Consider the following 25,293-nt stretch of genomic DNA (forward strand, 5'->3'; position numbering starts at 1 on the left):
AGAGGGGCATGGGCGAGGAGGGCTTCCCTGACGCTGCTGTGTGTTCTAGGCTGCTTTTCTGACGCTGTGATAAAACACTGCCCAAAAGCAAGTCTGGGAGGAAAGGGTTTATTTGCTCTTACAGCATGCAGTCTGCTTTGGAGCGAAGTCAGGGCCAGAACTCAAGGCAGGAACCCGAAGGCAGCCACCTTTTTTATTTTTATTTTTTTTTTGATTTATTTGAAATTGCACGTGTGAGGTGCGTGTGTGTGGTGCCTGTGTGTGTGTGTCCTCGAGAGCGCGAGCGCGTTGAGTACAGGTGACCTCAGCATCCAGGAGACGGTGTCAGGCTTCTGGGGCTGGAGTTACAGACAGCTGTAAGGAGCCCAGTGTGGTGGCTGGGAGCCAGGCCGCGTCCCCTAGTCTCTGGGCCCTGGGCCCTCCGCTACCTTTCTGAAGCCGCACAGGACCACCCGCCTGAGGACGGCACCGCCCACGGTGGGCTGGGCCCTCGGGCATCAATTAGCAGTCAAGAGAAGGTTTCACAAACACCCCACAGGCCAGTCTGCCAGTCCTGCAGTCACCGTGCACTGAGGCAGTTGGAGAGGTGCTGACCCCTCCCTGCTCACAGCCGGGCATTTCGGGGACCCTGGGCAGGGAGGCTATGGGGGTGCCCTGTGGCTACCGGGGATGCCCAGCGCTGCCTAAAGCAGAGGTAAGGGGAGCCTGGGCGTGGAGGGGCCTTGAGCCTGCTTTCCTGGGACCCCACCAGCAGCGCCATGCTCCAGGTCTCTGCTGCCTCGGCTGGCTGAAGGCGTCCCTGAGAGAGTTGGCTCCTGTTCACCCACACATCCCACCCTCAGCCCGGTCAGAGAACCGGAGGTCGGTATCAGCTGAGGTCCACCATCTTTCTGGGTAGGTGGGTTTCAGGAAGCAAGCCAGACTGGCTCCCGACTCGTTCTCTCTGCCCTGCCTCCGAGTTCTGGGAATGCAGGTGAGGGCTGCCATGCATGGCCTGGCCTTGCTGAAGAGCCACAGCGATCACACCCACTGTCCTGGTGAGGGGCTCCCCGCCTGCTCCCCCTCCCCCCCAGCTATCACTGTTGGAGTAGGGACAGAGGGGCAGGAGCTTTCTCCAAGGCTTCCTGGCCATGGCCCATGGAGGCCTTGACTCAGTCTTGAGCTGGAGGCTGGTGGAGGGCCAGCTGTGCTGCGTCAGCCAGGAGGCCGCCTTGTGACCAATGACTCACCCACCTGAGCCCTAACTGCTCTCTGCTAATCACTTCCTTTGAATGGGGCTGCTGGGAAGGGTGAGGCCTTGGCAGGCAGCAGGGTTTTAAGGGACATAAGGACCCCCGGGGGCCAAGGTTTGCTTCAGTGTGTGACCCTACATTGTCTGCCATTCCTCTCTCTCTCCCTCCTCTGCCATGTCTGTGGGCCAGCCTCATGGCTCCATCTCCTTCAGGATTCCTGTGAACCACAAAGATGGGGGGAGGGGCAAGGGCATGAATGCAGCTGCTGTCCTGGGGACAGGAAGAATGTGAGTGTGTGTGTGTGTGTGTGTGCTGGCACAGGCACGAGGTCTCTTCCCAGCCCTGAGGGGACCAGGGCTGGCTTAGGCCTTGCTTGGCACACGGTGATGATGGTAGACATTCTGTGGAGTGGGGAGGAGGGGGCTCCCCGGCAGTGAGTGGGAGCCTGCAGACACCCCTGGGTCCTGCCTGGACTAGGGACATCTCTAAGTGTGTTGTGAGAGCCAGGAGGCCTTTAGGCCTCACTGCGCAGGCTCCATGCCGGAAACGAATTGAGCTTCGCAGGCCTGAAGTCCATTGTCTAGGCCCAGCGCACCAGGCAGGGAACGTCCTCCGATTTGCTCACTCGGACCAGTTGGACTGGCCGTGGCCGGGGTCAGGTGTCTGTAGCCGGGGCCATTAGGCAGAGGGTGCTGAGTCTCCATCAGGGCTTCTCCTCTCTCTCTCTGCTGGAATCCAAGGTCTCTGCGCACACTGCCTCGTGTTGTGCTGTGGGGTTGGACTGTATTTAAGCAACTCCAGGTCTGTTACTAGGGCTGATCTGGAGGCGTCAGGCGTGAGGTGTGGGCACTTGGGAGCTGGGAGCCTGGCAGGTGGGCAGGACTCCCAGGTGAGCTGGTACGCGGGCTCTGCCAGCCTGGGGTGGGGGGGACCAGCAGGCACCGGCAGAAGTCTCTGTTCTCTAGCTGGGGGAGGGGGCGGTGGAGGAGGCCAGGACCACAGGGCGGGACACTCCCACTGTAACAGCTGAGTCCAGCTTTCAGCCTGAATCGGAAAGCCACACGCCCCTCCTGTAGGCTGCCGAAGAGCCAAAGACGACCCTGCCTCCCGGAGCATCCTTAAAGAGGAGAGACGCACACCTCCGTGTTAGGGAGTGCCGCCCTGGGTTCCCTCCCAGGCACAACTGGTGTTGGTGGAGCACACTGGGAGGGGGCAGCAGGAGGCTCAGAAGTTCAAGGTCACGCTTGGACACCTGAGACTGGCCTGGGCTACCTGAGACCCTGCCAAATGAGATGCAATGGGTTGGGTTGCCCCTGAAGGCTGCCCCTGGGGGTGTATCCCTGCGAAGTGCCCTAGTCCCTCAGGTGGTGCCCGTGCCCCTGCCCCTGCAGAGCGTGGAAAGCAAGGCCCGGGGCGTGGAGTACTGGAAGGGTTGCCCTCGGGCATCCGCAGCTGGAGAGCGGTGGGCAGGCTGGGGCCACACAGCAGCCCGGAGAAGCTGTCGGCCCACCACGCAGCTGCCGCCACCCAGCCGTGCGAGGTTCTGCTCCCGGCCTCCGGCGCCCAAGGCACAGAGGCCTACAGCCTGTTAAAGGACTGCAGGCGCTCCTGTCTGCAAATGGGGTCCCCAGCCTGGGTCACGAGTGGCATGGATAGGGGCTGAGGAGGCAGCAGGACCTGGACTGGGGAGACAGGGAGCAGGGCCTCTCCACAGGGGCCTGGGGGGGATAACCTCTGACCCCACAGCCACGTTCCCTATCCTCTGATCTGACGGCCTTCAACTGATCCTCCTGCCTCCACCTCCCAAAAGCTGGGGCAACAGTGTCACTGTCACCGAGGCCGGCTGCTTTCCTGACTCAGTTCCCTCAGTTGATGGCTAGACCCTTGAAAGGCCGCCAGTCTCCTCAGAGTCTGGGCTGGGCCCTCGGTCACTCCAAGCTCCTCCCCAGTCCACGGAGCCGGCCTGCCCAGCCCAGCATCCCTCCAGCCTTCACTGAGGCTGCGACAACCTAGGTCCTGGCTGTTCTCGCCCGGCCCTGCTGTGCCGAAGCTCCTGGCTCCCAGGCAGGCTCCTGGGCCTTCAGGAGCCACAGCAATGGCCCCGGGGCTGTTGATCTCCACGGTGGGCACATGGGGCTGTTTCCATGGCACCGTGGCAGGGTTGGTGGGTGGTCCTGGGGTGGTGTTCAGAGGGCCACCCCAGCACAGGAGTGAATGGGGAGCCAGAGCACTTGGCTACCCACCGACAGCCGCAGCCAGATTTCCCGGCGCTGCCTGAGGCCACCTAAGTGATCTGGGCTCTAAAGGTCGATGTGTCGGGGCGACTGGCAGGGGGAGATGGCAATGCTGAAGGGAGCAGAGTAGCTGGGCACAGTAGCACGAGTCTGCAATCCCAGAGGTGGGGGGTTAAGAGTTCAAGGTTAGTCTCAGGTAGCGGGGCCTCAGAGGGCAGACTGGGCTACCAGCTCCTGTCTCAAAGAAAGCGCCTCCTGTGTGGAGGGCACCGGAAACACACCTGAGCTCTAGCAGGCCGGCTGCCTGGGGTCGTCCGGAGCCTGGCTCTTGTGTACATCAGCTGTGTGACAGCCCCAGGCAGTCACTGCACTCACTCTACACATCCGGCTTCCTGTCTCACTCGGGTTACTGGAGACCTCCAGGCGTGCCAGTGCAGAGGACGGCTGACACACACAGGCTCTGTGTAACCGGAGGCTCCTGCCATTTGGAAACAGCAGTCCTCTGTTGAGAGCCCTGGCCCTAGTCCCTCTCGCAGAGTCCTCCCAAGGCTGGCAAGGCCCCGGGCTCCTCCTGTGTGTTCAGCCCCATCTGTGGTTCCGCTTCTTGCCTGGTGCTCGGTGAACACTGGATTCTTTGCTGTTGCCTGACCACACTTCTGCCCCGGGGCCTTTGCACCTGCTGCTCTTCTCCCTTGGAGGTTCTGCCTCTAGGGATCGGAGGGTCCCCCAGAGATCTCTGAACTCAGGGGAAAGAACTCAGGATGCTAGATTTGTGCCCCACCTTGAGGTGGGGGCGCTTGTAAGTTTTATTTTTACTCTTGTTTTGTTTCCTTTTTTTCTTTTTAAACCACTCTATATAAAGGAAAGCACGTGCCCAAGCCATGCCTGTTTATATTAAACTAGAGGCAGAGTCACGCTGTGTAGCCCTGGCTGGTCTATAACTCACTCTGTAGACCAGGCTAGCCTTAAAGTTGCAGACATCCTCCGGTTTCTGCCCCCTAAGTGCTGAGGCTTCAGGCACGAGCCACCCTGCCCTCTGTTATTTTTATTTTTCTGTTTTGTTTTTCCTGGCTGCATTGTTTTTTTCCTTTAATGTCTGTCGTCCTCTAGTTGGTTACACACTGTCTGTCTCAACTGGAACCCCAGTGTCACGGGTTTGTCTGGTGCCTGTTTTGCCTGCTATGGTCCCTGAGCTGGCACAGACATGACGCTCTCTCACACTCTCTCTCTCTCCCTCTCCCTCCACTTCTCTCTGTCTCTCTTCTCTCTTTTCCCCTTCTTCTTCCTCCTTCTCCTCCTCCTCCTTTTGGCAACAGAGTCTTTCTGTAGTTCTGGGTATTCTGGAACTTGCATGTAGACCAGGCTAGCCTCAAGTGCATGGCCATCTGCCTGCCTCTCCCTCCCGAGTGCTGGGATTAAAGATGCACTATAGGTCTAGGAGGCAGTCTGTGAGCTTGGCTTGACTGACGGATAGAAGGATGGTGGATGGGTAGATGAGTGGGTGGATGGTTGGGAGACAGAAGGGTGTTCGAGGTGTGGATGGATGAGTAGAGTGTGAGAGAAAGTCGTGGATGGGCAGAGGAAGTGAAATTGTAAGAAGGAAGAAAGCCAGAAAGGATTCGGAGCCTAGGACATGGAGCCACACCCTGGCCCGGCCCTTCTACCCTGATTTCTCCAGCCTCTCACTGGGCTCTGCCCTGCTCACCCAGCCCTGGACACGGCAGCTCCAGCCGGGCAGAGGACCAGAGGTGAACAAAGTAGCTCTTCCTTTCGGATGTTGGCTGTTCAGCCGTGTGTGCAGCTGAAGGGCAGGATGAACCCCACTCCTCAGGGGCTGCCTGAGGGCCTGGGGGTGGCCCCGTGGAGTGGCCCAGGGCGGGGTACTTGGTGCTTGCAGCCTGGCCAGGCCTGCCTGCAGGTTCTGCAGAGAGGAGGGAGGGGCGGGAGGGACACTTCCTGCCCTCTCCCCTCAGAGAGGGTCACCCAGAACCACTCCAGCCATCGCAGGGCTTTCTCTCCCTCCTCCCCCATGCAGAGGTTGTCTCTGTGGCTGACCACACGCCACCAAGAAGCCACCAGTGTCTCTAAGGACTCTGAAGCTCCATTCCGAGCCTGGAATCAGATGCACCTCTCCTGCAGGCCCCATTCCCAACTCAGCATCCTCGGGAGCCTTCTCTGCATGGCCTAGCTCACAGGACGGGCCCCTCATGCTCTCAGGTCCCCGGTCTTGGAATCAGAATCAGGGCTGTGCTGAGCGGTACGGAAGATGCCTGTTGGAGATGTTGGTTATGATGGTTTTTTAAGATCTAGCCCTTAAGTGGTGCGCGGTGACCCAGATCTGTAATCACAGCACAGGGAGGCTGAGGCAGGAGACGTTCAGGGCCAGCCTGGACTACAGAGTAGCCGTCTGCATCTATACCTATCCGTATTTTTTTTCCTGGCATCTTTGGCACCCAGAGATTGGGTCTGTGTCCCCGTCTGCACAGTGGGTAGGGTGCTTTTCCAGCATGCGTGAAGCCCCGAGTTGAATCCACAGCACAGTTGTAGCTGTCACGCCAGCAAAGCCCAGCACCTAGGAAGCGAGAGGCTGGAAAATTGCAAGTTCGGGGCCAGCCTGGACTACATGAGACCCTGTCTCAAAAACATCAACACAGAAGTCAGCTGCCACAAGATTTTGAAGCTGCAGGAGAAAAAGGGTCATTAGGCTCCATCCTAGCTCCCAGCCTGGGCCAGAACCACGAGCCCGCTGCAGGCAGAGCCAGGGCTCACATCCAGGCGGACAGTGCCTGTAGGGCGGCTCTGGCCCTCACTGGCTGCTGACCACGTGCAGACCTCGGGGTTAGCGTCTGTGAGCTAGCTCTTGAGGCCTGTCACAGCATGTCCTGGACAGCATGGTATCTCAATTCATGCCTGTGCGTGTGTGCATGCTCCAGTGTGCATGTGTGAGCGTGTTTCTGTGCTTCATTCTTGAGGCAGGGTCTCAGGTAGCCCAGGTTGGTCTTAACTTTACCATGCAGTCAAGCATGACCTTGGCCTTCTGATCCTCTGGCCTCCACCTCCGGAGTGCCGGTATTACAGGGGTCTATCACCATGCCTGGTTTGTGGGTGCTAGGGATCTGGAAGAGCAGAAGTTACGGCTGACAGGTCCCAGGCTTGAGCCTTTGCATAGTCAGCCTGGCATGTCCCTTTAGAAAGCGCTCAGTTGGCACCACTGACATGCCTCTCTCCACCAGGAAGGCCTTCCTGTTGCCTGAACCCTATCGATGGGGACAGGAGCTGCCAGGCTGGAGTCACATGAAACCGGGGCAGCAGTCCCGCACGTGATCCACAGACTGGTGGCCAGAGAGCAGCAGGTGGACGCGGAGAGGCCCAGGGCTGTGGTGGAAGCTGACTGGGCCCCTTCTGGAAGATGGCGCCAAAGCAGAGGTCTAGCTGCTGTAGGAGGAGGCTGAACGCAGATTTTTTTTTTCTCCCTGAGACAGATTTTTTTTCTCTGTGTAGCCTTGGCTTTCCTGGACTCACTTTGTAGACCAGGCTGGCCTGGAACTCACAGAGATCCGCCTGCCTCTGCCTCCCTGGGTGCTGGGATCACGGGTGTGCGCCACCGTGCCCAGCTGGGATCCTGTCTTGATTTGGGCTCCTCTTGAATGGTCCTCTGCCGGCTGCCCTTGTCCTCTGGGCACTGCCATGTTGAGGGTTCTCCCTGTTTGCTGCCGGAGACTCTTTGGCACACGGGGAGGGTCTAGTGTTTTGTAGGTCTGAGACTGAGCTCCAGGCCCGGATTCTGTGGTCTGGTGGTGTTCTTCTCTCTGCTTGTCTGTCCGTGAGAGGCATTCAATCCCCTCCTCGCTGCAGCAGGCTGCCGGCAAGGCCAGATGTCAAACGGCGGTGTGCCCGCTTCGTATCCGCAGCAGCCAAGCTCTGGAATGGGCTGTCCCATCAGCTGCTGGGGACCCACGCGTTCTCAGCCCCAGGAGACTCAGTTTCCCTGTGTATAAGATGAGCCCAGCTAAGGCAGGTATGGTGGCTCAGGTCTTTAATTCCAGCAAATGGCAAGGCAGAGGCAGGTGGATAAGCCAGCCTGGTTTCTGCAGGGAGTTCTGGGCCAGCCTGGGCTACGCAGCAAGACCTCATCTCAAAAAAAAAAGAAAAAAGAAAAAAGGGAAAAATCAAAACAAACAGAAGATTCAGTGTGGGATTAGGCGGGCTGGCTCACAGCTGTTACTTTTTAGCACTGTGGAGTCTGGCGCAGAGGAACACCACAGGTCTGAATGTAACCCAGCACGGGAAGATCCAGGCCCGCCCTGGGGATACAGAGTGAGGCCCTGTATCAATGTATCAGCAACAACCAAAGAAACAAAATAACCAGCCAACCAGCCGGCTGCGGGTGTAACTGCTAGAGTGACCAGACTAGCATGTGTCCAGGTTTGACCTCCAGCACCTAAAAGCCGGTGTGATGTCACAGGCCAGTATCCCAGTGCGTGAGAGGTAGAGGCAGGGGGGCCAAAGGTCAAAGGTCATCCTCAATACAGAGCCTGGACTCTATAGATCAGTGTTTCTCCACCTGTGGGTTGGGATCCCTTTGAAGGAAAAACAAAAAAAGAAAAACTCGACCCTTCCACACCTATTTCATGTCCTGCATGTCAGATCTTTACATTATGATTCATAACGTAGCGAAATTACAGTTATGAAGTATCAGCAAAAATAATTTTGTGGTTGGGGGTCACGTAGGCCAGGCCAGGGCTAAGAGTCACAGCCAGCTAAATGCTTTAGCCGGGAAGAGGGAATCCGGTCTCAGCTCAGAGGTGGTTCCAGCATCCTCTAGAGTTGGCTGACCTGATTGCAGGTTAAAGGGTACAGGGATCTGTGGGAACCAGCTCTAAGACTATACCTCTCAGGCCTCAGGGAGGCTGGCCGCCCTGGGCGACCTATTCCAGAGACCTGAAGAGTCTGAGCTCTTCTGTTTCCTGCAGCTGGGTGACAGTGTAAGTCAGGCTGGGCAGAGGGCTGGGCACAGCAGGCGTGTGGGACGAAGGACTAGGTGGAGATTCCTGGAGGAGAAGCCAGAAGTCCTGGACTGGCCGCTGGCCCAGCGCTGCAGACTTCCTCCATAGAAACCTTCTAGAATCTACCCTGCCTCAGGCGGTTAGACTGGCTGGGATTAAAGTCCCCAGGCTGGCACGAACCCAGGGCGGGCGGGTAGGTGGATGAATACCCTGCAGGCTTCTCCACCCCTAGGCGGGACACTGAGACCCGGGACACTGAGACTCCGCCCAGCCTGAGTGCGCCAGCCGCCAGCAGGTTCTGGGGACTCACCGGGCCTGAGCTCCCAGGGCCTCCTGCATAAACTGTCTCCCAGGACATAACCCTGGGCTCAGCTTTGGGGGAATCCAAGTGAAATGAGATCCCAGGCCTTGTCTCTGGGTTGGGTTTTCCTCGCCCACTGAAGAGTCTTAATGGTGCCCACGCCCAGACGAGGATTTGGGAAGTCCCGTGGATTTTGCACCAGGATTGCTCTCCCAGGCCGGGGGGACTCCTGTGTGATGTGGTGAGGGAGGACACGTGACCTTGTCAAACCCTACGGAATCGACCTCGAAGTAAGCATTGCTGCAAACACGAGATTCAGCTGCTTCGTCAGCGTTGGGCAGCCGTAGGGAGTGACAGTAGGGGACAGCAGGTCTGGCCATGGGAGCTCACTCACCCCTTTGAGGCAGTCTCCTGCAGCTCAGTCTGGTCTCCAATTCACTATGTAGCCAAGGATGACCTTGAACTCTGACCCTCCTGCCTCTGCCTCCCCAGTACCAGGATCACAGAGGTGCACCACCGCCCTAGTTTACGTAGTGCTAAAGATGGAGCTGGGGGCGTCCAGCATGCTAGGCAAGCAGTTTGCCAACCGGACTGCGCTCCCAGCCATCACCCAGGGTTCCTAGAACCTTAGAGTGTTCTTAAAAAAAAAAATAATAAGTCTAGGCTAGGAATTGGAGGCGTGTAATCCCAGCAGGTGGGAAGAGGAGGCAGAGGCAGGAGGCTTAGAAGGTTCGGGTCATCCTTAGCTAAATAGTAAGTTTGAGGCTGAGGCAAGCCTGGGCTACATAGGTCTGTCTCAACCACAACAAAACCAAAACCTATTTATTTATTTATTTTGGAAAACAAAATCTTAGCCAGGCATTATAGCACACACCTTTAATCCTAGGACTCCAGAGGCAGAGGCAGACCGATATCAGTGGGCTTGAGGCCAGCCTGGTCTACATAATGAGTTTCAGGAAAGCTAGCTGCTTACATAGTGAGACCCCATCTCAAAAAAAAAAAAAAAAAAACAAAACAAAACCATCAAAATTATGTTTATTTTATGAGTGTTTGCTTGAATGTACGGCTGTGTACCATGAGCATGCAGTATACACAGAGGCCAGAAGACGGCGTCAGATCTTCCTGGAACTGGAGTTACAACGCTGGGAACCCAATTTTGTCCTCTCAGGGGCAGTCAGTGGTTTTAACTGCTGGGCCTCCTCCCCGACCCCCAAGCCCTGCCTGACCCATGGAGCCTCTCTCAGCTCTACTGACTGCTGTGTCTGCAGTGCTGTCTCCTTTCTGGCGCCCCTCCCTTCTTCACGCCTCCCTGTTTCAGGATCTTTGCCCAGTCTTTGCTGTGTCCGGCTTGCCAGGTAAAGCCTCGGCTCCTCCCTGCCCATCCACTATGGCCCCGGCCTCTCTGGGAGCTCCATTCTGCGTCACACCCACACTTCCACAGCACGCAGCCAACGTGCATGTAATTTAGGGGAGTGACCCGGATCTGCACCAGAACCCCAATTCCAGGAGGGAGGGGCGTGCGCCCTCAGGATCTCCCTGCGCCCTGGCATTTCCCTGAGCAGCCAGCACACATTTCAGCCCCCTAACCAGGCTTTTGGCCCCACATTCTAAAGCTGGGGTTGCTTTCTGAAGCCGGAGAGCCCCTCACAGAGAAGGGTTCCCCAGCTCCGCAGGCCTGAGGTCTGGCAAGGCGGCCTGGGGCTAGGCGTCCCAGCGCCTGGTGTCTGGCTGGGGTTGGGGCTGCGCTTCACCAGGCTTTGCAGGGAACGCTCCTCCGTCCTCTCACAGACAGGAGCTGGAAAGGGGTGTAGGAGGAAGAGGCCGGCTGCTCTCCATCTGGCCGGAGGAGGCCTCCCCGACTGACCCAGGACAAGGGCCCCAGTGTCTGCCCAGCTCCTGGACAAACAGCGGGCCTTTCTCTCCCTCTCCACTCAGAGCGCCTGGGCCGTGACCCGTTCCTGCCCCCTGAGGAGGGCATGGCACACCCTCCTCATGACCCCCTAGTTACGGAGGCTCTAGAAGCAGGCCAGCCATCTGGGTGTGGGAGCGGCCCTGTGGGAGCTGTGGAGTGGGCGGCCATGTGTGTTTTAACAGTTTTCAGGCCAGGCCAGGCAGTCTGGGCAAGGCTGGCTCGAACGCTTCCTTCCTGCCAAGGTAGGTGTGGGTGCGGCTGGAGGCCAGAGCCAGTCCCAGGTAGACTTGGCGCCAGGGTTTCGCCTCCTGCCGATCAAGGCCTGCTCCTGCCTGACCACGGCCTGGGCAGCCTTCCAGGTAGCTTTCCCTCACCACAAACTTCCAAGGCCCAGGATCCCTGTATTCCAACTCCCCGTGGCTTCAGGCACAAGCAGACGCACCTGCAGGTGGCCGTGTACACGCCTCCCCCGGCAGCTCCCGCCAAGCCTGTCTGGGTGTGAGGCTGAGGGTGACCACACTGCAGCTACCCCCACCCCCCCTCAGACACCTCGCTGAAGCACGGACAGCTCCCTCAGTCTCTGAACGTGGGAAGCGTGTCCCCACACATTACTCAAGATCAAGGCGATTTGGGTCTGCTTTGTGGACATCTAGATAAAATGTCCTGCCCCATCCTGGGTCGTCCATACAACCCAAATTCCACGGCCAGGCTGCATTTAAAAAAAAAACAAAAAACAATTGTGTGTGTTTGTGTGTGTGTGTGTGTGTTTGTGGTTTTGTGTTCGTGCATGCAGGCGTGTATCTCTGTGTTTGTGTGTATTTGTGTGCGTGTGAGAGGCTGATGTCAGGTGTCTTCCTCGGGCAATTCCCACCTGGACACAGCACCGTTCGGGTTCGGTGATCGGCTAGGCTGCCTGGCCAAGCCACCCGCTGGTCAGCCCCAAGGAGGTGACACAGACTCACATCCTAGCTTTCTGTGGACGCTGGAGCTTAGCAAACGCTTTCCCCTCTGAGCCACCACCCGGGCTCCTTGATTTCCCCCTTTTTCTTCTGGTTCTGATTTTTTTATTTTTTATTTTTTTTTGAGCCCTGGCCTGTAATTAAGTAGCTGATTTTGCTTGTGTATGTGTGAGAGCGTGAGTGTGTCATGGCGTGATGTGACCCACAGGGTCGGCTGCTCTCTTCCGGCCGCGCAGGTTCTGGGGGGTGGACGGTGGGAGGACTTGGGTAGGCAGGCTTGGGGAGCCCTCTGGTCAGCCCTCTCACTGTCTCTCTGACACAGGGTCTTGGTGTTTTGCCGAGGCTGGGCCTCCACCTGTGCTCCCTCTGCTTTCCTCTGCTTTAATTGTAGGTGTGTGCCACCACACCCGACTGAGAAAGTGCAGACTGACAGCCCAGCCGTGCGGAACAATCATGTCCGTCCACCAGATGTTCCGATCTGGCCCCCCAGACCCACAGCCCAGACCTGTGGGCTTGCTCTGCCCTCTCTCCCTCTCTCTCTCCCTCCTGCCCAGGGGGCTGTCCTATGGGGCCTGCATTACCCAGCTCCCCTTTGGCTGCCTGCAGTTTTAGGGGGAGGCCCTGGTGAGAGACTGGAGAGCTGGAAGAGAAAAATGTGGGGGTGTTTGTTCTCCCTCAGCCACACCCGGGTCGGCAGTAGCTGGGCCTGCCTCTTGGAGCGTCCTCCTAGGGAGGAGGGGTAGCCCTTTCAGCGGCCAGCTCCAGGGCACCTCACCGTCCTGATTACTCCTTCACCTTGTCCTGCCTCTGCAGGCCTGTCCCAGCCTCCCTTGAATCACTCCTGGGCATGTGTAGCTGGACTGTGCTGGTATCTGCCTGGTGACACGGAATTGTGTTCCCAGTATGCTAAGGCATGGAACAGGCTTTTCTTTGCATCAGTGAGCGGCTGGAGATTCCCAGGCTCGGCCTCCAGGCTCGGCTTTCACTGTGATTGAGATGGGCCCAGCATGGGAAACTTCCAGGTCAGGCATTGTCAGGAAAGGCCTGGAGGAGAGGCCATCTGGCCTGGGGACTCCAGAACCAGAGTCTGTACTGTAGGAAGGCCCTTTGGAGGCAGGGGGAGGGGCTCTCTTCTGTGACCAGCAGCGAGTCCCAGTCCTTGGTCTCTTTTATCTCCTCTGTTGCTGGAACCCACGGCCTGTGGTCCAGTCTTCTGGCTGGTCTCCTAGTCAGTTCCTCTCGTGCGGTGTATGTGGTCACACGACGTCCGGAATAAGCAGATACCTCAGTGAGGGCGTGGGGTAAAGAAAAGGCAAGCACTTTCTCAGCCTCCGGCTTCCCCAGACTCTGAGTCTGGGCTTCCTGGGTAAGGGCGTGAGCAAAAGTGTCCTGAACAAGGAAGGCTCCTGGGCATCCCGAACACGCTCCCCTGCCGCTGTGGGTGGGGTGCCCAGCCAGGGAGCTGATGGCATCGGGAAGGAATTCTCTGGGAACCCAGTGGGCCTGGACTGGCACCACACCCACAGGGGTGACCCAGCTGGTGGCTGCCACACTGGGTCAGGCCTGGCTGGGTCCCGCCCATTCCTGGTTTCACCCCGGTCCCGCCCCCTCCAGGTTCCTCCCCACTCCTGCTGTCCTATGGAAGTAAGGACAGAGGAGACCCCTCAAGAACTGTTGGTCATCCCAAACCATGAGATGTGAGCGGGTGGTGGTGGGGCATCCTTAGCCTTTCCAGTTGCAATCTGAGGGTCCGTGAGGGCCAGGCCAGGCTGTGCTAGCACCTGGGTGGTGGCAAGAAACCTGTTTACCGGGAGGACCTGCAGACAGTTCTGCACTTTTCCCAACACCACACAACAGAGCCGGGTCGGCTCTGGGGGGGGGGTGCGTTGAGAGGGGACAGTGGTGCAGGAAACCTGGGTTCCAGACTGCTCTCCTCAGGGAGAAGGCCCCTCCCGGCCTCCTCAGCCTGAGTGGGCATCATGGAAGGGGCTGCCTTCGGGCACTTTGCTGTGCTGTCTGAACATTTTCATTCTTCTGGCTGGAGCTCTGCATTGTCTGAAATTAAAAAGACAGAAAAGGAAGGAAGGTGTGAAATTGCCGGGCCTGCTAAGGTAGGCCTGTAGCTGCAGCGGCTCCAGAGCTGACGGGAGAGGATCTGGAGTTCAAGGTCTGCCCGTGCGACCACCGGTTGAGGGCTAGCCTCGGGCAACACAACAAAGACCCTGTCCTCAGGGTATAAAGTTTAAAAAGATGGCTAGGGTGTAGCACGTGGTAGAGCATTTGCCTGGCATGCGGGAGGGCTTGGGCTTGATCCTCAGTACAAAGGTCTGGCTTCTGGGGATCCTAGTTGGCATTTCCTGGCAGCATCACCCGTCGCCTCTGCTTGCTTTCCCTGGAGTTGGGACCATCGGATGCTGGGAGATAGTCACGGAGGAGAGGCCCTGGGCTAGGCTGCTCTGTTGGGAGTGGCAACCTCTCTCTCAGGAAGTTGGTCCCAGCCTGATGGCCACTCTGGCCGCTCGGAAGAGGTGGGCCACCGTGCTCCTCCCCCACTCCTTCAGGGCATCTCCTGAAGTTTCCCCCACAACTGAGGCGTCTAGACCCTGGCTTCTGGGTTAATTTGTGTTCTTTCCTGCTGTCTTTGTCCTTTTTGTTTGGTTGGTTTGTTTTGGTTTTTTGAGGTAGGGTTTCTCTGTGTAGTCCTGCCTGTCCTGGATTCATTTTGTAGACCAGGCTGGCCTTGAACTCGCAGAGCTCCACCTGCCTCCGCCTCCCTGAGTGCTGGGATTACAGGCGTGCACCACCACAGCCGGCTGTCTGTTTTTTGAGACTGGATCATACTATGTGGTCCTGGTTGGTCAGGAGCTCACCTGGTACACCAGGCTGGTTTTGAACTCACAGAGGTCCCCCTGCCTCTCAAATGCTGGGGTTAAGGATATGTACCACCATGCCCAGTAGGAACTGATATTTTTGAGACAGGGTCTTTACTGCACAGCCCAGGCTGGCCTGGAGCTCAGTCACCCTTGCATTTCCTCAGGAATGCTGGGGTTAAGGAGAGGTGTGCCACATGGCTTTCCTGGAATCTGGCTTTTCTTCAGTCCTTCTGTCCTTCCGTCCTTCCATCCTTCCTTCCTTTCAGACAGGGTTTCTCTGTGTAGCCTTGGGTGTCCTGGACTCATTTTGTAGAACAGGCTGGCCTCGAACTCACATCGATCCACCTCCTCTGCCTCCCAGAGTGCTGGGATCACAGGCGTGCGCCTCCATGCCTGGCTTTCCCCTCTTTCTTAAGACAGCATCGTCTCGGGTAGCCTCTGCTGGCCTTGAACTTCCTCTGTAGGCAAGGCACTTCTGATCCTCCTGCCTCTGCCTCCAGTGTGTTGAGATTGCACCACCCCTGACTGATGAGGTGCTGGGAATGGAGCCCAGAGCTTCCTGCCTGCTGCGCGAGCACGCTGTTGAATGAGCCACACCCACAGACCTATTCCTGGACCCTGGATTGGGCCACAGCAGGTTTCCTTGCTGAAGGCAAGCTGGGTGTCTGTAGAGGATGCAAGGTTGGGGAGGGAGAGACAGTCGGGGGTGAGGGTCTGCATGCTGGCTGGGTTCTGCAGACCCTGTCTGTGGGCAGCAAGGAGCCCCTGGAGAGCCTCAAGCTGCAGGGCCATGGCTTGGGATAGTGGGAACCCATCCAGTTTTCGTGTGAAGAGGGTTTTTCCTTTCGTGGGGAGGGGCTGGGATTTCAAATGGTTAGCGCTCCCTACCACTCAGCTGCCCTGCAGCCCACTATCTGGTGCTTAAGTTTTTTTAAAACTTGCTGAGGTTTTCTTTAAAGACACACCACCTCAGAACCCAGGACGGAGGTAGAGCTGGCTCGGCAGGAGCAGGTGACTGGCCCAGGCACCGGGTGTTCCCCTGAATTCCTGGAGGCTGTCAGTGTGCAGCAGGCTGGCAGTGGGTCTCCCCCCTTTGACCTCGCCGTGGGATGGGTGTGTGTGTGTGCTCCTGACCTCCGAGTTTGCCTAGTTGAGGGAGACATGGAGGGAGTTCTGCCTGGCTCCAGGACAGTGACTGAGTGACGGAGTCCTGGCGACATCTTTTGGAATCTTCACCCAAGAAGGACCAGGCAGCAGGGAGGTGGGAGTCTGGAGTGGCCGTCAGAGAAGCCAGAGTACAACCTCCGGCTTTCAAGCCTCATGGCTGAGGGGAGGAGACACAGGCCGGCTTGGTCAGACACTGGTGAGGAGCAGAGACCCTGCGCATAGTAGGTGTCTTCCTTACTCTTCTGGGGAGAGAATCCATGACCAAGGCAGCTCCTATAAAAGAAAACATTTAATCGAGGGCTGGCTTACAGTTCAGAGGTTTAGTCATTGTCGCCATGGAGGGAAACAGAGCAGGCACCGTGCTGGAGAGGGAGCTGATAGGCAGGGAGGAGGGAGGAAGCCAGAGACAGAGACAGAGAGATAGGCAGACACACACACACACACACACACACACACACACACACACACACACACACACACACACACACACAGGCAGCCAGCCAGCCAGACAGAGACAGACACAGAAAGATGGGCCAAGAGGGAGAGACCCAGAGAGAGAGAAAGGCAGAGGGGGAAGAGTTTGGGTTTGGCTTGGGCTTTTGAACTGACAAAACCCACCCACCAGGAGAGAGACTTCCTCCACCAAGGCCACGCCCCTACTCCTTCTAATCCTATCACAGAGCTCCACTGGTGGCCGAGTTCCTGGAGCCCTGAGTATTCAACAGGTGAGCGAATGAGGCCATTCTTATGCAAACCACCACAGCGGGATTTCCACAAATGCTTGTGGAGTGAAAGTATACTTTCCCACGGAGCCCCAGGGAAGGAGGAGGAGGGAAGACTGGCCCTTGCAAGTCCTGCAGTCTGAGAACCCAGAAGCCTGGGCTCTCAGACATGGGACAATACTGGGTCTTACGTTTAGACTCCAGTTTCCAGAAACCTGTTGTGTGGCTGGGCTGTTTGGTGTTTCTTCTCTGGGCTGTGGTCATCTTTTTTTTTTTTTTTTAGCGGGGGGTGGGGGGAGGTCACTAGACAATATTGTTTTTCTTTGGCCAGTGGCCCCAGGAATGTCCAGCTACAGGACGCTCTGGGTGTACCGGTTGTGGGACGTAGAGAGCAGGAAGCTTTTCTGTTCTTTCCAGTGTCATCCTGGCCCTGAAACAGCTAACGCTTGGCTCCTAGTGAGATCTGCTGGCCGACTGTAAGATTCCTTCATGTGAAATATTGTCACTGCTAGATAATAAAGGTTTCTATTAGGTTCCAAAATTCTGTTTTGTTTTCTGGCTGTCCTAGAACTCACTCTGTAGAGACCAGGCTGGCCTCGAACTCACAGAGATCCTCCTGCCTCTGCCTCTGCCTCCCTGAGCGCTGGGATTAATGGCGTGCGCCACCACCTCTGGCTTCTTTATTTAGTTTTTTAAGTTTATTTATTTATTCACTCACATCCGACCCTCCACCCTCTTCCCCCGCTCTCCCCTCCCCTTCTCAGGAAAGGGGAGGCGCCTCGCTCTCCCTCCTCCCTCCTCCTGCCCCGTGTCTGGGGCAGGTCAGCCGCTGTCTCACTGCTGGCGGCTGTCTCCACCCCTCCCGGGGCTCTTCCTGCTTCTGTCTCCAGTCTCCTCCTCCTCTTCTCCCGGGGACGGACGCCCCCACTCCCGCCCCTCAGGAAATGCAGGGTGGGAGGGGTGAAGGGGGCGAGCGCTCTATCGCCGGAGTTCAAACCAAACGCAGGGAAGCAGACGCCCAGCCTCCGCCGCGCCGCGCCGCGCAGAACAGAAAGTGGGCAACTTGGCCGCGGCGGCCGAACTTCCAGAGCTGGGGTCGGGCGTGCCGCCCAGCAGGTCCCTTGTTTCTGTGGGCGCTGGGGCGCACTGTTAACTGGAGGAGGCGGTGTTCTCCCGCTCCCACTATCATTTATTTATTTTAAAGGAAAGACCGAAGGAGCCAGGAGATACGGAGCCAGTTCCTCCTGGAGAGGGAGCGGCTGAACTGATTCGGAAGTTGGATCTCTTTGTACACAGGAATGCGGGGAGAGAGAAAGAGAAAACACACACACACACACACACACACATACACACACCCAAACCCACCCCATTGCTTCATTTCCCCTCCAAGCCCCAGCACTTTCTATTGTGCAATGAAAAGACTTTTCACGTTGAGAGAAACGAATCCTGATTTGCAACGCTAAGGGCTTGAGCGCGCGTCCAGGCGCGAGACGGTTCTCAGCTGGGCGCGGTTGCCGCAGGGCGACGGGGCCAAGTTCCCAGCGTGCTCCGCCACGCGTGGGCCGCAGGACAGGGATGCGGGGGTCGCGAGGGTGGGCGGCCGTCTAGGGAGCGCGCTCGAGCCCGGGGGTCCTCCGGCGGCGCTCGGGGCGCCTTTGGGGGTTCAGGCGCGCACACGCGCCCCTGTGGAGGAGGCCGAGCCCGGGGCGCGGGTGCACGTGGGAGCCGCGGCGGGGGCGGGCCGGGGTGTGGCCTCCCCGCCTCCCGGGCGGGATTTGCATGTGTGTGGCGGCGGCCCCAGACTTCCTGCTCCCTCCAGGCTGCAGGTACGCGCGGGCCGGGTCGGGCTGCAGGGCTGCGGGCGGGCGTGCAGAGACGCGGATCGGTCGTCACCCGGACCCCGGCCGCACCGCTCCTCCTTGCGCTCCGGTGACCGCCCGCCCGCCCCGGCCATCCCGACCGTCCCGGTCGCCGGGCTGCGAGGTGGCACTGCGCCCCTCTCCGCCCAACGCGCCTCGGTACCCTGCACCAAGACTGGCGGCTCGCTCCTGGGCGCCCTTGCCGCCTCGAGCCCCGGAGGGCCAAAGCAATGAACGAAATGTCCAGCTTTCTTCACATTGGGGACATCGTGTCCCTGTACGCCGAGGGCTCCGTCAATGGCTTCATCAGCACTTTGGGGTGAGTGAGCCTAGGGCGAAGAGGGGGGTATCGGGCCGCGGTACCAGCTGCTCGGTCCCCCGATGCCCAGATACCTCTGCCCCTCGATGGAGGGTTTGGACAGCCCAGTCTCCAGAAGCGAGGGGCCTCAGGCCTCCTTCTCTTAGAGAAAGGAAGTGCGCTGTTTGCTCAGGTAGTAGTCTGGGGAGTTCCAGGAGGCGCCTGGGCCCACGAGGCCCGCCACTCCTGGAACACTCCTTTTCTTCACTTAGGTTGGGGGGTTTGGACTTCCTCTGCAAGTGGCCCGGGGTGGCGCAGGTGGCTGGGGCCTGAGTGTGCTTGGCTAGGATTGGGGGTGGGGTGCTAGGGTTGGCTCAGCTTGGAGCGCGGCTCACTTCTATCGCCACATCTTGAATTTTTTTGGGGGGGAGTGTAAAATCTTGCTCTCCTTGTGACCCATCCCCTCTTTAATAGAGGTGTTTTCTTTACCCTGCCGGTCCACGCAGCCCAGGTCTTGGCCAGCTGGCCCCCTCGTTCCCCCGCCTCTCCCTGACAATTTCCTGTGCAGCTACTCTGGCGCCCCTGGGTACTTGGTCCCAGGTTCTCTAGAGCGCTTTACAAACATTAATTAATTCTGGCTGCCACCCCCCAGGGTCTGGGCTGGAGAAGCGGGGGATCAGCCCCGCCTCCGATGGGGCCAAGCCTGCAGCTGAGAGAGGGTGGAACCCCTGTATCTTTTTTCGGACAGTCCTTGGGCACCTCGCTGCTGGACGGCTGGAGGGGCGCCGGCCAGGGTCTGGGTCCTTTGCCCCTTTCTCAGTGCGGGAGCTTATGTTTTAAGGTCTCAACTCTCCAGCAACACTCAGAGGGTGACTCTCCCCGGGGGGCTTTGGAAGTGTCCCGGGTATTCTCAGTCCGAGGTTAGCCCTACTCTGGCCCTGGGTCGTTTGAGTCCGGCAGGTGGGAGGCTCCTGGCTCGCTTGCTCGCTCTCCCTTTGGTGGCTGGAATTTTCAGCGTCCTGTAGGGAGGAGAAACCGCGAGGGCCTCTGTGCCAGAGGAGGCTGAGACGGGAGTTCCAGCGTTCCTCCCAGCGTCCTCCAGGCGCTCCTACACACCTCCTGGGTCAGAGGGAGGGTTCCTGCACATACCTCCCGCCAGATTTCTCCTCCCCGAGAGGAGCCACCGCGGGGCCAGCATCTTTGCAGGCCTGGCTCAGGGCAGTGCCAAGGGCCTGTGCAGGGGAGCTGCCCAGTCAGCACTTCACACACTGCTGTGGGACAGGGTGTGGGGGGCGGGGCCAAAGGTGCGAACCCCACCCCCCGCCAAGCTCTGCAGAATTTGAGAAAAACAGTCACTTCTGTTGATGTGTCTGGCTCAGGGCTGAGCACAGGGAGGCTGTTGTCTAAGCATCTTGAGGGTCTAGGTTTCCTTCCCAATCCCCAGGCAGTCTCCCTGGTTTGGGAATCCCTCTGCCTTCTCTCTCTCTTTTTAAGAGTTCTTTTCTGTGATTGAGTGTTTTGCTAGCATGTATGTCCGTGTACCATGTGGGTGGGTGCTCTGTGGCTAGAGAGGCCAGAAGAGGACATCGGATGCCCTAGGGCTGGGGTTACAGGAGGGTGTGAGCCAACTTATGGGTGCTGGGTAAGAACCCAGGTCCTCTGCAGGAGAGGCCTTGCTTCAGCTTCTGCTTCCCTGTTCCCCGGTCTCCCTCTCAGGCCCTTCCTGCCCCAGGAGCTCAGGGCGGGTCTCAGGGCCATTTGTGAGCTCTTGACCCCAGGGTGCCCCTTCCAGCACACCCCTCCAGAAAAATATTGACAAATGCCTTCCCAGCCTGGCCCCAGAGTGTGGGCCTCAGCTTAATCTGCACTCGCCTCACCTTTTTCAGGTGTGTTTCCTGGAACCGCCCCCTGTCAGTCCCTTCACCTTTGCTCTCCTGTGACTCCTGCCTGCCTGAGTGACTCTGTCCCACCCTCTGAGACCCCACCTTGCAGGGCACAATTGACCCTGTTTTGTTTTGTTTCCTGTGACATTTCCAAACTGCTTTCTGGTGCAAACCAGGCTGTGCGGGCCGCCCATCAGCCCAGAGTTGGTGCATTCGGGGGGCCAGTCAGGGACTCAGAGCTGATCACGGAGGCTGCGCCGGGCTGGGGACCAGTGAAGGACAAGGGGAGCCAGGCTTCCTGCTTTCTTGGCACTGAGAGCTGATGAAAAGGAGCTGAAGGTGCCGATGCCAGAGCCTGCGGCATCCCTTAGAAACTCCGCCGCTCTGTGGCTTGCAGTCTGTAATCCCAGCCCTCACAGCGTGGTGGCAGGGAAGCATGGATTGGAAGACAGACAGCTATATAAGGAGCTGAAGGCTAGCCTGGGCTACAGAGCCTGTCTCCAAAAAAACAAAAACAAACAAAATCAACAAAAACCGAAGCAGGCAAAAAAGGTCAAGCTTGGTAGACGTATAGACTCTAAGTGACTGCACGCTCTGTCAGGCTGAACAAAGTCTGCATGCTTCCGCTTCCTTTTCTGCTGTGCTGGGAGTGGGACCCTGGTCTCAGGCATGTTGACTGTGCCTTTGTCAGGCAGGTTTGTGCCCGGCCCCTGAGCTGTACCCTCAGTCAACACTGCATTTTAATTACATCCCCAGAGCCAGAAGCGTGCCCGGAGAGGCCCTCTGCTTGTGTTACTCAAGCCTGCCTGCCTCCATCCTTAACTGGTCCCGCAGCCTTTCCTGGGGCTGAGGTGACGGAGTGCCTGGGCCTGTCTCTGCCCAGTGTCTGATGTTCAGTTAGAGCCTGCAAATGTATTTGTTGAAGACTTACAGGCAGTCTTAGTGGGCGGAAGGCCAGGCCAGCTAGGAATGGGGTGGGGATGGGGTGGGGGCGTGGGGGTCTGCCTGAGCAGGGAGGTGGAGCAGCTCTGGGTTTGGGGCCTGGGCGCTTGAGGAGACAGCCAGTGAAAACCTCTCGGGTAATTAAAGGTCCCCGTCTCGTGAAGATTGTATATTAACTGGGTTGGGAGGCTGGGAGGGGTCTGGAGAGTGGATCTAGCAGGCCCACACCTGTTCCTGGCAGGGCCGCGTGGCCACGGCTGGCCTCGCCCCTCACCCAGGTGGAGGCAGCAGAGGCTGCAGATTTGGGAGGAAGAGGGGGAGGGTTGGTGTGTGGCTCCGGGCCAGCGGTTAGGGTGAGCTGGCCTCGGGAATGCAGGGTTGGACCTGTCAGGTCCCATCTGGTCCCCTGGAGACCTTCAGTGCCCACAGGCTCCTCGGGACCGAGTAGGGGGTGTAGGCGAACTAAATCTTGAAGAGGCATTTGTCAGGGAGGCTTTGCTACCATTAATAAGCCTGGGATCATTTTTGGGGGCCTCAGCACCTCTGGACCTGGGTCACCCCACCCTGGGGTAGTCAGCACACAGGGTCAAGAGGGCCTCAGCCTTCTCCTGTAGCAGTCTCTGTCCCTCTTCTGACCTCACCTAATGTATCTTGGGGGGGGGGTTACTGGAGACCAAGACCCTAAGGAGTACAGGGGAAATGTGGGAAGCCTCTGGTTCCCAGATGAGGGTCGGAGGGCCAGGACCTCAGGATCATCTCGCTGGCTCCTATTCCATCACTAGCCGAGTATTTCCACAACTCTGCCTCCTCAGAGTAACTCCTCTGCCCTCCACGCTGGAATCAAACCTAGGACTCCGCCAGACAAATGACATCTCTGGTGCACCCTGTGTATTCTCTCTCTCTTTAAAAAAAGACTTAATGTCGGCTGTAGTGGTGCACATGTTTAGTCCCTGCAGTAAGGAGGCAGAGGCTGATATCTGAGTTTGAGGCCAGCCTGGTCTATAGAGCAAGGTCCACGACAGCCAGGGCTACCTAGTAAACCCTGTCTAGGAAAAAAAAAAAAGGTTTAATTATGAGTGTGTGTTAATTATGAGTTTGTCTGCTTGTGTATGTGGTGCATGTGAGTGCAGGTACTTGTGAAGGCCAGAAGAGGGCACGGGACCCCCAGGTGCTGGATTAGAGGTGTCTATGAGGTGTCCAACGTGGGTGCTGGGAACTGAGCCTGGGTCCCTATAACTGCTGAGCCATCTCCCCAGCCCCATCCTGCATGTCCTCTAAGGTGCTCAAGATATACCTGGGTGTGCCTTGGATGTAGGGTATCTAAAGACAGAAACAAAGCCAAAGCTATCAGCTAAGGGCTTGCCAAAACAAACAAGCAAACCAACAAAGCAAAATCTCGTTCCCACCTGGATGTGGTGGCACAGGTCTGTCTTCCCAGCTACTCAGGAGGCTGAGGCAGGAGGATGGCAAGGTCAAGGTCTATCTGGGCTACATATTGAGTTCAAGGGCCACCCGGCTGACTTTGATAATCGAAAGTGAAAAGAGGCCAGTGGTGGCACATGCCTCAGGGAGGCAGAGAAAGCTGGATCTCTGTGAGTTCGAGGCCAGCCTGGTCTATAGCGAGTCAGGACAGCCAGGCACGCAGCTTGGTGGCGGAGTGTTTGCTGGGTGTGCGCAGTGCCCGCGGGTCGGCCGCAGAGCCTGCATCCAGCTCCGAATTATAGTTAGTTTTTCAAGATCCCTGAGATTATGTTTTAGTTACATATTTATTATTACTGCTGAAGCCCTTACTGGGTCGCACCGCGGAGGAGCGCAGCTCAGATGAGAACCCTCCTGGGCTAGACTTGCCTTTTGAGTCAGCCTTGCTGCGTCGCCCTGGCTGACTGGAGATCCTGGTTGTCCTCTTGCCCCGCCTTTCCGTGTTGGGATCACAGGCACGCGCCATCCTGCCTGGTTTCCTTGATGTGGACGCTGGGCTTGGGTCAGAAGCAGGCTGTGAGGAAGGCTGCATGCTTTGCCTGCCTTAGTTAGTCAGCAAGCCTTCATTAGGCACCTACTGTGCACCAGCTACTGTTTTCTGGACCACGGTCTGGTCTGTTCATCCTGTACGGCTGAGAATGGTAGCTCATTGGGGCCCTTTGAGCCTTCAGGGAGACCCTGTAATTCCAGGAGGAGGGATGGTCCCTCCCAAGCTGCCTGTGTTCCCCGGTGAATTCAGACCTGCCCCGTCTTAACTGTCACTGGAAGGAGGTAAAACGCTTGCGTTCTTTAGCCCAAGGCGGTGGCTTAGCCTCAGCTAGTCCCACGCCTGCAAACTCAGGTTTTGAAAATGTGTATCTTCTTTCCCTGATAAAACAAACAAACAAACAAACAAAAACATGTTCCCTAGAGAAAATGTGAGATAACTCAAATAAGAGCTCAGCATGGTAGCGGCCCTGCCACGGCCTGAGAATGTCCCTCCCAGGCTGCCAGTCTTGTGAGCACATACAAACATGGACAGACAAACCCAGCCGGGTCCTGTCTCGGGGACGCGTCTGCTCTCTCCTAAGCAGACCATCACCGAGGAGGAGGCTCCTGTGACTCAGGAAAGTTCCCCGGTCCCCACGGCCTGTGAATCTTCAGATTTTGCTCTGAGCATCCTGAAGCTCACATGTCAGGGCACCTGTTTCCTTATCAGGATGGAGATCAAAGGCAAGGCCTGCTCTCCGCCTGCCTGCCAGCGGCTCCTGGCTCCGCGCTGTGCTTTTTGTCTGGTGATGGAGGCAGGACCGCGCCACGGAGGGTCTGACCCACTTCGCGCCACATTTGTTATGTGTGCTGCATGCCTGGTGGGGAGCGAAACAGCCTCCGCCCTCTCGGTTGGGCGTGGTGGCAGTCCCATGTAGCTGCACGTGGGTGTGACGTCCCTGTGGGGTGAGGTGGCCGGAGGGGTGGCGTCGGGGGTCTGCAGAGCACAGGACCAGCCCCAGCCCTGGCCTCAGGATCCCAGGGTCTCAGGCTGGGTCCAGCAGTCTGCCCCCGAAGAATCCTGCTTCAGTCTGCTGCTGCCCACGCTGCCCTACATTCTTGGCCCCAAGTCCCCTCCCTGGCTTGGCCTGATGGGTGGTGGCTTGGGTTGGGGGTGGGGACACATCAGCCCTCTGCTCTCAGCTTGGGGACAGGTTTCTGGGTTTCGATATTCTTGTACACACAGCTGGAATCTCTGTGTTGATGTGCATCTCCAGCCTTGCCCTCTGGCTGCCCTGAATGTACGGGTGGTGGGGGGAGGGGAGCAGGGAGGGCAGAGGCCTGAGGGCAGGAGAAGAGTCTCTTCTCCTTCATCTGGGATGGTGGGGGCCTGTGCATGTGAGCTCTTAGGCTGACTACCCCAGGGCCTGGGCGCCCATCGTCGGTACCTGAGCTTCCCAGCTCTGTGGTCACAGAGCAAGACTTGAACCAGAGGAGGCTGAAGGGCCTTTGGGAAAGGCATTGGTGGGGGCAGAAGTGAGGTTGGCTGTTGCTCCCTGACTGGTGGAGAGTGCTGGTTGGGTGCCCCCCCCCCCGGCTTGTTCTTGAGGTGACAAGAGGGATTTGCTGCAGGAGCCTGCTTGTGCAGAGGCCTTCAGCTGCCAGGTGGGCAGAGCGAGGGGCAGCAAACACAAATCTCAGCCCCAGCTGCTGCAGGTGTCTATTTGATTAGCAAATCCCTTCCAGCCAGCTGGCCAGGGGCCCTTCTCCAGCCTCTGCGACAGCCGGTCTCCAGGTGTCCATAGCAGACATTTGGTGACCCGGGGCAGGAAAGGGGGGATCCGTGTGTCTCGAGGTGGTGATAGTGACATGGACGGCTGTGGTCATAGATCCGTCAGTTGCTTCCAGGCTCTGCTGTCCCTTGAGCCCCTCACTCGCAGCTGTGGCCACCTACGTTC

At 58.0% G+C, this 25,293-nt stretch overlaps 1 protein-coding gene across 1 annotated transcript in view; it reads left to right on the forward strand.

The window, feature by feature from the left end:
• Nucleotides 1–18,182: 18,182 nt before the first annotated feature.
• Nucleotides 18,183–25,293, forward strand: part of Itpr3 (inositol 1,4,5-trisphosphate receptor type 3) — a gene marked incomplete in the record, with an annotated part of 59,946 nt that continues 52,835 nt past the window's right edge. Inside the window, 1 exon segment of the mRNA XM_060369139.1 lies at nucleotides 18,183–18,584. Coding sequence (XP_060225122.1) covers nucleotides 18,496–18,584 — 89 coding nt within the window.

This window comes from Meriones unguiculatus, chromosome 16, assembly GCF_030254825.1.
Source record: "Meriones unguiculatus strain TT.TT164.6M chromosome 16, Bangor_MerUng_6.1, whole genome shotgun sequence".
NCBI lineage: Eukaryota > Metazoa > Chordata > Mammalia > Rodentia > Muridae > Meriones > Meriones unguiculatus.